Source organism: Oncorhynchus mykiss, chromosome 13 (assembly GCF_013265735.2).
Source record: "Oncorhynchus mykiss isolate Arlee chromosome 13, USDA_OmykA_1.1, whole genome shotgun sequence".
Taxonomy (NCBI): Eukaryota; Metazoa; Chordata; class Actinopteri; order Salmoniformes; family Salmonidae; genus Oncorhynchus; species Oncorhynchus mykiss.
The window spans coordinates 33,723,026-33,734,469 of record NC_048577.1 but is presented as its reverse complement, the minus strand read 5'-3'; the positions used below and the strand labels follow the sequence as shown (position 1 = coordinate 33,734,469).

At 45.9% G+C, this 11,444-nt stretch overlaps 1 protein-coding gene across 4 annotated transcripts; it reads left to right on the top strand.

Annotated features, from left to right (window-relative positions):
- The first annotated feature begins 448 nt into the window (after nucleotides 1-448).
- Nucleotides 449-7,507, top strand: LOC110486160. 4 transcript variants are annotated; one of them, XM_021557558.2, is made up of 7 exons: nucleotides 450-861; nucleotides 995-1,030; nucleotides 1,738-1,797; nucleotides 1,897-2,002; nucleotides 2,214-2,485; nucleotides 3,507-3,693; nucleotides 6,694-7,507. In XM_021557558.2, exons 1-7 carry the CDS (start codon nucleotides 745-747, stop codon nucleotides 6,858-6,860), a joined length of 945 nt encoding a protein of 314 aa, XP_021413233.2. In that variant the 5' UTR covers nucleotides 450-744; the 3' UTR covers nucleotides 6,861-7,507. The 4 variants fall into 4 exon arrangements, with proteins under 4 accessions (XP_021413234.2, XP_021413233.2, XP_021413232.2 ...); XM_021557557.2 differs by having other exon boundaries at nucleotides 453-861; nucleotides 995-1,093; XM_021557559.2 differs by lacking the exon at nucleotides 995-1,030 and having other exon boundaries at nucleotides 449-861.
- Nucleotides 7,508-11,444: the final 3,937 nt, after the last annotated feature.

The window sequence follows — 11,444 nt, the reverse complement described above, 5'->3', positions numbered from 1 at the left end:
AGAAATAACAAAGGAAATGAATGTGCAGGTGAGTTAAAAAGAGGGACTTGACATCATATCTGCTCATAGTGCGGATATTCATTGGGACATGTGCAACAACATTTCCCCCCATATTTTATTTAAATAATTAAAATAAGACAAGTAGACTTAGCTTGTAAGTATTACTCACTAAATAATGTCTTGATAAAACGGATTAAATGGATTTTAACACACTTGCGTGAAACCCTATCCCATAATCTTCTACTGGGGTAACTTTTTATTTAACATTTTTAGAAAAGCCCCCTTTCAGAAAAGCCAGGGGGCTAGTTACCCCCTAGTACCCTATAGCCTAGTAATGCAATTGAAATTCACATAGTGTACTTTATGCCTTCGAATAAACCCTCCCATTCAAATAATTGTGAAATAATTAAACAATAAATGTACTTGAAAGTCATGATCATGCCCAAAGCTATAACTGCTGCTTTCATCTTGAGCAGGCTTTGTCCAATCTTGCCATGTCATGCCACGGTACATTTCACCGAAAAACAGCTTTAAATCAAGTGTGTTGAACACAGTTCTACTAACTGAGATGCAATAAGTACACAAAGTAGGACAACCGTAACAAATATTGTTCCCCGCACCACGGCTGATGCGGGTGCCTACCCAGCATTGACGCGAAAGTCGGGGAGCCGAGCACAGTGTATTGACCAGCATGTTCAAGAAGCAGCCAGTGTTTCAGTGGGGGGAAAGGATAATGGGAGAAAGATGAGAAGGAAAACAATAGCAAAGCGCATTTTCGACCTCGAATATGAAGAAGAGGAGGAGGAAGACCCCAAATACGAAGACTTTGGCAACACGACATCGCACAGCCAGCCTCCATGTGTACGTAAACGTTTAACGGTTATTTGTAGTCTGGTCTTCATACAGTAACGATAACTGCCCATTCCGTGAGGGGCGAGTATTTGTCGCTCACGATTTATGTCGCTAATTACCCTACCCGGACTGTCTATTACAGCACAGACTGCAGAAGAGAAGAAAGCACACACACCCGGTGAATGAGAACGTAGAAGAGAATCCACCATGCAACATTGCTCTCCAGAAGTTGAAAACGAGGGTTTGGGTCGACTATTATCATATCATATTTTTTTGCGACAAAGTTTTCTCTATTATCTTTCGGGGTTGGCACGCGTCTGCTCATTGTGGTGGCATCATATGAGCATGTTGACCGACCGACATAAATCCTATTTGTACGTTAGAAATATAGCACCCCACCTCCTCACTTAAGGGGTTACAACTTGGAACCACAAGGCTGTAGTAGTAGTGACACAGAGCGCATTCACCTCTCAGCGGTGTTTTGTTCTAATGGCGCTTATTGTGAGAGGGGCATGGTGAGGGCAGCCATTGATCTCAATGACGGAGAGGAGGAGGAGAGCACAAACCTTTGGCAAGGGGAAGTGGAGAAAAGAACGACAAGCCAAGACAGCAACAAGTAACATGTTGTTGCTACTACTCCTAAATAAAGGAAGGATGCTGAATCATAGCTTGACAATGAAACTTTATTTACTTTTTGTCAAGACAAAATAATTTATGAAGAAGAATATGGTATCATCACAGGGATTTTCTGTTGTTTCAACCTGGTTCTGATTTTTCACCATAGCAGACCATAGCTGATTATACATAATATAATACATAAAAAAAACTGTGACAATTACACACACGTGAGACAACGTATATGACTGATTTCTTATCTCAAAACAGATACCAGTGTCAGACAACCCCAGTGTGGAACGCATCGAGGAGGGTGACTTCATGGCAGAGGTACACTGGCTGATGGCTGTGTGTGTGGGTGTGTGTGATTGCATGCATGTGGTTTAGACTTTCTATGTATGACTTTTTGACTTCTTAATGTCTCTAAAGGGTCTTGGAGGCCTACAGTCACGTTCAAAGGCTGACCTGGTTGCCATGGTGCTGAGCATGCAGCGAGAGATGGACAACCTGAGGGAGCAAATCAGATGCCTCACAGGTGAGGTCCAGGCAGGAGAATAAGGAGGAAGTTGCCCCTAGACACTGATCTAAGTTCAGTTTTTAATTTCCCCTGCTAATGATTAAGGTCAGGAGTCAGGGAGGGTATGCTGTTCCTACATCTGTGCCTAAGAGCAACCCAGGATGCTTTAATCTCTTGAATTCTTGTGGGATTCATGCTATTGACTGCCATACAATCTATCGTATGCTAGCGTGTGGAAAGTTGGCACGTAACCTGGAGGCCCTGATCGAGAGGACGGAGGTGTGGTCGAGCAGCACGGACCGGAGAACTACATCTCCCAGCATGCCCGAGATCCTGGTGAGGAGTGGTGCCATGACAACGTCGGCCCTGCTGGCCTCTCCAGGGGTGCTGAACGGGTGCTGGGCGGCCAAACTAGAGCCCCTCCACCCCCACCAGAATGGACAACCTCCGGGGTCTCATGATGGGGGTTCCCAGATCAACGGACCACCTCTCTATCAGGAGGTGATGAACCACTTTTAAGTGTCTTTGACATCAAAAATATATAGCAAAGGTTTTCGGGAGAGGTTCAAAGCTGTACTAGAAGTCACTTTTGATGTCATGCAATATGCAAAATTATATGTTTTCTTTGAAGTTAACTGAATAGGGCTTTGGTCTTGGTCTTATAGCAGAATGTCAGTATACAGTGGGGGGCATAATGATTGGCACCCTTGATAAAGATGAGCAAAAAAGACTGTATAAAATAAATTATACAAATACTGAGCTGTGTTGTATGCAAAAAAAATGGGAAAGGTCATTATTTTATACTAATACAATTGCTCAGAGAAAGAGATTTTGTTTAACAAGTAATACAATAAAATATAGGTGTCAAAATGATTGGCACCCCTGTTTTCAATGCTCTTGCATACCCCCCCCCCCCCCCCCTTGTGAGGATAATGCCACTGAGCCTTTTTCTAAAATGTGTTATGAGATTGGAGAACACGTTGGGAGGGATCTTAGACCATTCCTCCATACAGAATCTTTCCAGATTCTTAATATCCTTCAAACCACAGGTTTTCAAATGAGGTTCAAGTCCGGAGACTGAGGTGGCCATTGCAAAATGTGGATTTTGTGATCAATTAACCATTTATTTGTGGATTTTTGATTAGTGCTTGGGGTTATTGTCTTGCTGGAAGTTCCACTTGTGGCCAAGTGTCAGCCTCCTGGCAGAGGCAACCAGGTTTTGGGCTAAAATGTCCTGGTACCGGGTAAAGCTCACGATGCCGTTGACCATAAGGGCCCCGGGAACAGTGGAAGCAAAATCATTTTGACCCCTCTCTCTTTCTCTGAGCAGTTGTATTAGTATAAAATAAAATAATATAATTTTCTTTTCTTTTTTTGCATACAGTACAGCTCAGTATTTGTATTATTTATACTGTCTTTTATGCCCATCGAGGGTGCAATGATTGCAGACCCCACTGTATCTCTAAAATGGGATGGGCCACGACAATGTTAAAGACGCAACCGAATGGCTTATGCCCTCCAGTTCATCACTGCAGAGCTGCTTGACCGCTGTAACACGGGGACCACTGCCCAGAAGCTGACCAACGACCTGCTCCGGGGCCTCTATGAGAGGGACTGCCTGGCCTCTCACTCCATCTCCGGCATCGTCAACAACAAGAGGGGCCAACCCAAGCCTGCCCTGCCTGCAGACGAGATCCAGGCAATACTGAGTAAGGTCTCGTCTGTACTGCAGCCTGAGACAGCTAGACACACCCCCTCATAACAGCTAGGCACACCCCCTCATAACAGCTAGGCACACCCCCTCATAACAGCTAGGCACACCCCTCATAACAGCTAGACACACCCCCTCATAACAGCTAGACACACCCCCTCATAACAGCTAGGCACACCCCCTCATAACAGCTAGGCACACCCCCTCATAACAGCTAGGCACACCCCCTCATAACAGCTAGACACACCCCCTCATAACAGCTAGACACACCCCCTCACAACAGCTAAACACAACCCCTCATAACAGCTAGGCACACCCCCTCATAACAGCTAGGCACACCCCCTCATAACAGCTAGGCACACCCCCTCATAACAGCTAGGCACACCCCTCATAACAGCTAGACACACCCCCTCATAACAGCTAGGCACACCCCCTCATAACAGTTAGGCACACCCCTGATAACAGCTATGTCACACTTCCCGCCCTAACATCATGCTACAATGTAAATACCTTTCACGTCAACTTCATACTTTCCTATTAAAGCGGTGACTGTAAGTCGATCTGGATAAGAGTGTCTGCTAAATGACTGCTGTAACAGTGCTGTTATTTCCGTTTGACTTCTGGACATTGCCTGGGACTCAAACTGTCGTTTATAGACCGCGGTAATCTTGGTACAGTCATAGAGATGTATAGAGATCTCAGCTTTGTATCTGTGCCATTATGGCATCTGACAACATGGGCAGCGCCATTGAGGCTCTCTCCATTTTACAGAGTTTGATGTTTGAAAAAAAGTGTAAAGCTAATATCGGTGATTTACCGCCACCTGCAGTGCTGGAGTCTTAAACCAAATCTTATCATTCATTTATTGTGCCCATTAGATAGATGGCAGTGATACAGCTTTAAGCCATTTACAAACTAGGCAAAACAATTAGCTGAAGAAGACACCATAGTGCCCTCAAAGCTCATCACTAAGCTAAGGACCCTGTGACTAAACACCTCTCTCTGCAACTGGATCCTGGACTTCCTGACAGGCTGCCCCCAGGTGGTAAGGGTAGGCAACAACACATTTGTCATGCTGATCTTCAACACTGGGCCCCTTAGAGGTGCATGCTTAGTCCCCTCCTGTTTTCCCTGTTCACCAACAACTGCGTGGCCAAGCACGACTCCAACAACATCACTAAGTTAGCTGACAACACAACAGTGGTAGGCCTGATCACCGACAACGATAGGGAGGAGGTTAGAGAACTGGCAGTGTGGTGCCAGGACAACAACCTCTCCCTCAATGTGAGCAAGACAAAGGAGCTGATTGTGGACTGTAGGAAAAGGCGGGCCAAACAGGCCCCCATTAACATCGATGGGGCTGAAGTGGAGCGGGTCGAGAGTTTCAAGTTCCTTGGTGCCCACATCACCAACAAACTATCATGGTCCAAACACACCAAGACAGTTGTGAAGAGGTTACGCAACACCTTTTCCCCCTCAGGAGAATGAAAAGATTTGGCATCAGTCCCCAGATCCTCAAAAAGTTCTACATCTGCACCATCGAGAGTATCCTGACCGACTGAGCATCACCGCCTGGCATGGCAACTGCTCGGCATCCAACCGTAAGGCGCTACAGAGGGTAGTGTGTACGGCCCAGTACTTCACTGAGGACAAGCTTCATGACATCCAGGACCTATATACTAGATGGTGTCTGAGGAAGGCCCATAAAACTGTCAAAGACTCCAGTCACCCAAGTCATAGACTGTTCTCTCTACTACCGCACGGAAAGCAGTACCGGAGCGCCAAGTCTAGGACCAAAAGGCTCCTTAACAGCTTCTACCCCCAAGCCATAAGACAACTGAACAATTAATCAAATGGCCTCCCGGACTATTTACATTGACCCCTCCTTCCCCTCTGTTTTTACACTGCTGCTACTCACTGTTTATTATCTATGCATAGTCACTTTGCAAATGACCTTGACTAGCCTGTATTCCCGCACATGTTTTTTAAAGAAAATCCATTTTTTATCCATTAAAATAACATCAAATTGATCAGAAACACAGTGTAGACATTGTTAATGTTGTAAATGACTATTGTAGCTTAATGGAATATCTACGTAGGCGTACAGAGGCCCATTATCAGCAACCATCACTGTTCCAATGGCACGTTGTGTTAGCTAATCCAAGTCGATCATTTTAAAAGGCTGATTGATCATTAGAAACCCATTTTGTAATTATGTTAGCACAGCTGACAACTGTTGTTCTGATTAAATAAGCAATAAACTGGCCTTCTTTAGACTAGTTGAGTATCTGGAGCGTCGGCATTTGTGGGTTCGATTACAGGCTCAAAATGGCCAGAAACAAATACATTTCGTCTGAAACTCTATTCTGAGAAATGAAGGCTATTTCATGCGAGAAATTGCCAAGAAACTGAAGATCTCATACAACGCTGTGTACTACTCCCTTCACAGAACAGCGCAAACTGTCTCTAACCAGAATAGAAAGAGGAGTGGGAGGCCCCGGTGCACAACTGAGCAAGAGGACAAGGACACTAGAGTGTCTAGTTTGAGAAACAGATGCCTCACAAGTCCTCAACTGGCAGCTTCATTAAGTAGTACCAGAAAAACACCAGTCTCAACGTCAACAGTCAAGAGGCGACTCTGGGATGCTGGCCTTCTAGGCAGAGTTTCTCTGTCCAGTGTCTGTGTTCTTTTGCCCATCTTCATTTTACATTTTTATTGGCCAGTCTGAGATATGGCTTTGACTTTGCAACTCTGTCTAGAAGGTCAGCATCCCAGAGTCACCTCTTCATTGTTTTATTCGGCGCATGTGACAAATGCATTTGACAATGCTCTGATGCTCTGATTTTTGGCTGATCGCTCCCAACTCATAGGAATCCCCACCCAGTTGACGCCTTTAAAATGGTGGAACGGCAATGTCCATGCAAAAATGGGTTATTTCCAAAGTAATGATAACTTTACATCTCTATAGGTTTCTGATCTTTGACCTCTCACCCACAGGGGCGGTGCAGCACTACTTCCCAGGGAAGACGGACTCGGAGATCAAGGGCTACATCCGCCAGAAGCTGCAGAACGAAGCCAAGCGGCTCCGCAAGAAGCCTCATCTGGCCGTGAAGGTGGAGCCCGAGGCCGGGGCTGAGGGGGCAGAGACTACTTTCTACACCTAAGCGGTGTGGCCACGCCAAACCCCACCCCCTGTTCCACCCAGGGAGTGAAGTGCCCTGCCTCTGTCCAGGTTAAAGTGCAATTATGGGAGGGAGACACACGTAAAAACTGCTGTGAGAGGGAACCAAAATGGAGCAGCCTTATCAACACCAGTCTAGTCTATCTGTTTGTCTGTCCATTCCCAGCCACGTCTCTGGGCTGGGAGAGAAATAGGCTAGTGAGGGAGGAGTCTATTTGTCTGACAATGTGATCATTCCAGGGGAAGTGTTATGGACTCCAGTCTGATCAAGACTAGTTACTGCTCAGGTGAAGTAAGATGATACTGTAGCTTATTCTTCCTCTGTCCTCTGGCATCGTTCGCAAGCCTCAGCCAGCTAGCCAGCCAGCAGTAGTAGGCCTAGTAGATGGCAAGTGATTTGTTACCAAGTTTAGTACTCTTGTTTCTGTGAAAGAGGTAGCAGTCAGTCGGTGCTCCATAGAGAAGTCGTAACAGAAGCCCCGAACAACATAGCCGTCAGTGAAGCTGCGCTGCACTCTGTGTCACTTCAGTTTGATGTACAGTATTGTCATTGACCTCGTGAAATGAACCTAGCCTTAGTATTGAATTAATTATAAAAAATAAAAAAAATACTTCCCCCCCCCCCCAAAAGCATCATTGTCCTTTTTAAAAGAAAAAATTCAGCTAGAACTGATACTTACACGTCATGTTATCATAGCAGCAATACCCTCGAGACATTTTCAAAATGGTATCTTGTAAAACATTACATTGACATTATTTAAAAATGAAGAGATTCAACCCACCCTTTTCTAATGATTACTCTTTACGTTGCATGCTGCATCAAAATGAACCCCTAATTATTACCTAACAATTATGCCAGTGCAACTGGAGACCAATAACTTCACCAGATATTGGCCACAAGATTCAGCTGTCTTTCTAAAGGACCTGTGTTCTTCCTGAAGCCCCAGGATGAAAAGGAGTTTCCCCCGGGTCCTCAGAGGAACCCAGCCTCGTCCCCACTCACCAGCTGTGCTCCTCACAAAAGACCCACAACGGAGAGTCTCCCACCGGGAACAAAGGATGGCGTGGGAACCACATATGCTCCATAATCAATACACCCCCGTGCTTTCTCTCTTATCCCACACCCACACACACTCAGACAGACGTATGTACCCCACAAATCTGCTCCGTCATTATCTGTGCTGCATGAAGCTAAATCATTTTGGGTGTCAATAACACCACAGATAAGTCTGCGACGATGGTTTGAGTAGGACCAGGGTTGATTTAGACCTGGGTGGGACAAGGGAGTGTCTCTTTTTGGACAATCGGTTATCTCAGCCATCAAATGATATTTGTCACATGCACCGAATACAACAGGCGTAGACTTTACCGGGAAATGCTTACTTACGAGGTCCTTTCCCAACAATGCAGAGTTAAAAAAAGAAATCTGATTTGGTAACACAATAAAATAACAATAACGGGGCTGTATACGAGGAGCATGGTACCGAGTCAATGTGCAGGGGAGGTAGGAGGTAGTTGAGGTAATATGTACATAGGGGTAAAAGTGACTAGGCAATCAGGGTAGATAAACAGGGTAGCAGCAGCGTATGTGAAGAGTATGAAAGTGTGTGTGTGTGTCGAAACCCCTCTCTGTAGATTTCATTCCTGTGTTATGAGCATCTGCCTTGTTTTGCCACTGTGTCTCTGTCCTGCAATATTAATGAGTAAAATGTGTCCCTGTCATTTTCTCAGCAAATCATCAAAGATGTTGCCTTATATCTTGAAAAATAGATATTATTCTACCCAAATACATTGCTCTGTGACACTATACCTATTCATTTGTGATCCAGAGATCTTCTCTTTCAGTACATTTTTGAGACCATCTAACATCAAGATAGTCACCTCTCAATTAAAGGAATCAGAGGTTTCTCCTAAGGTGTGGCGTAACGACCGGGCCTAGATAACTGTGGCCCCTTCAGGCCCCTCTTCTCTAAACCGTGGGGGACATAGATAGATGTATAACCTCACCATGGCTCTCTCCCTGAACTGGGTCAGAAACAGCAGGGAGGGAAACACAGATTAGACGTGTATTAAAAGTGAATTGAGTGTCTTTCCCCTGCTGTGAATTTTCAATATATCATTTACACCACGTTTCCGGTGGCAAGCAAACATATCCCACAATGCCTTGGAACGCAGGGCGCCAGGGTACCCACAGTGCCACACTCGCACAACCCACGCGCCGCGTTTACATTATATTCATCTCCCATCTCTGTCAAACCGTAGAAAAATGATTCTGGGGGAAAATAGACTGTCTAATTGACAGAAGAATGATTTGTCTTTGTTGTGAGGAGTTTGGCAACAATACATTTCTTCCAAACAAGTGTTTTTTAGATTTGTAGCTCTGGAAATTAATTTGTGTCTGCAATGTTCATGTAGAACTGTTACAGTTAGGATATTAAGTTGTTCTCTGCTCAAGAATGCTGTAAGCTATGAGCAATATTTCTTCAAATCAGCTTTATTCCAATGAATGTATGTGGCCAGTCAGTTGGCAAGGCTGTGTAGGGAACACATGCTTTCCCAATGTCCTCAACTGTGATGTGTCCCATAGACCGAGCCTAGAGAGGCTTACAGGTGTTACAGTACTCAGAAATAGGACCGTATGGAATCCAATAACACTGATACAAGTGGCTAACACTGTAGCTGTCCACTCATCTGCGCTAGCACCTCTACCTTATTCAGTTCCCATGACACTCAGCAGACAAACAAGAGTCCTGTGATGTCACAACAACCGCGGGGCCGTACAGTCATCACAGCGATGCAGGAACATGTTGAGATGGGGTCATTTTCCTCAAGTCCCCAATGAGGATCTAGGACAGTGGTCGGGAACAGAACAGGAGAAGGCTCCTAGGACAAGGGTCTGGTCTGCATGATTGAATGGCTAGTGATCCGCTTCTCTGCTCTGTTTAATGGCCTCGCTCTCTCTCTCTCTGCGAAACAAAGAAAAGGGTTAGGACACTCATAAACACTATGTTACGAGAGGGTAGAATAAAGGAATTGACGTTTGTGTCTATGTGTGTGTGTGTGTGTGTGTAAACTGGACGCACATTTTTGTCTTCACGTACAAAACCGCTGCGATCCATAAGTATTTGGAGACGTACACATGTCCATGTGAGTGTCATCTCTTTGCCGTGGCGCAAGGAGCAGTGGTAGTGCTCTCTCTGATGGTAGCCTCTCCTCTTGGGGACGACTCGGTGTCTGTCTGTCTGTCCGTCGGTCTGTATGTCTGTCTGGAGCCCAGGCGGTAAAAGAGGTTACCATCGCCCCCCAGCAGCCAAACACACAACGCACCGATCACCACAGCATGGCCGGTTGCCAAGGCAACCCCAGTCCCTCGAGATGGCCGATCGTAGATTGTGTGTGTGTGTGTGTGTGAGGGGAGAGGAGGGGGATGTCTGACTCTGAACCAGGGGACAGGGCTCGACTCAGCCCCGGCCCGGGTCTGCCTCACAGAGCACTAACACCTGCCCACTCATGATCTGTGGGGAATTGTGGCAGCGAGCAGATGAGGACCCTTAAAATGTAGTGAGGGAAGAGAGAGAGAAGGCAAAGGGAAAAAGGGAGGTGGGCTGGGTACGTCGGCAGGCAACTAGGCAGGGTTAGGGCCCAAATGAGAGCAGCTGTCCAATGAGAGGAGTGGAATTTATTTATTGTCTGCTTGGAAGAGGTTGTTCCACAGGGTGGTTTGATTAATGTCCAGCCCTCCATCTTGTCAGTCTGTTTTTGTCCGCTGAAAGGAAAACAAAGCGCAGGGGGCCGGGGGGATGCAGAGGGGGGGGTGTGGGGCGGCGGTTAATGGCTGCCGCCGCCGCTCCTTTTCATGTCGTCTGGGCCTGTCAGCCCTGATTGATGGCTCCGACAATGATTGGACAGACCCCCAGCTCAGTGCTTATCATGGGCAGCATCGTGACAGAGAGGGAGAGAAGGAGATTTCTACTTGTCCAATGGTGTACGAGAAAAGAGGTACAACTCACCAATAAGCGAGGAAGAAGCAGATCGAGCGAGAGAGAAAAGGAGAGAGAGGGATTTGCTTGTCCTATTGCATTGCTGGGAGAGAGGAAGGAAGACGAGAGGGAGAGCGAGAGAAAGAGAAAGAGGAGGGAGGGATTGTGAGAGGTTTTTGTATTGAGCCTGTCCAATTACTCTAGATTACATATTTGGATACAAGGATCAGGAAACGTGACTAGTGTGTCCAAATCTTTGTCTTGGCACAGTGGGCACTGACACACTTGGTGTTAGTGGATTCATCTGCCATCACCAATATTGCTCAGTTTACCAACCTGCGTCCATTCCTGCTGTTTCAAACCCCGTACCTACGTCAACCTCATTGGGTTACACAAGAGTACACCGGGTCACTGAAACGGAGTCCTGTCGTAGAGCTAAAATTAAAGAATGCAACATGAAAACGACCCTGGAAACCAGATGGTACATGTGCTTGTTTCAATTAAGATGAAAGAAAATAAAATCTCATTGCAATTACTTAGGCAATTTACATTTCCCAAGTCAATACTAAATAAATACCAGGCAACTA

Excerpts from the sequence above, each read along its gene's own strand:
- LOC110486160 (XM_021557557.2), top strand. The coding sequence starts at position 745 with ATGAGAAGGAAAACAATAGCAAAGCGCATTTTCGACCTCGAATATGAA. Across the intron at positions 2,486-3,506 it reads GACCACCTCTCTATCAGGAG|TTCATCACTGCAGAGCTGCT; the intron begins GTGATGAACCAC and ends TATGCCCTCCAG. Across the intron at positions 3,694-6,693 it reads CGAGATCCAGGCAATACTGA|GGGCGGTGCAGCACTACTTC; the intron begins GTAAGGTCTCGT and ends TCTCACCCACAG.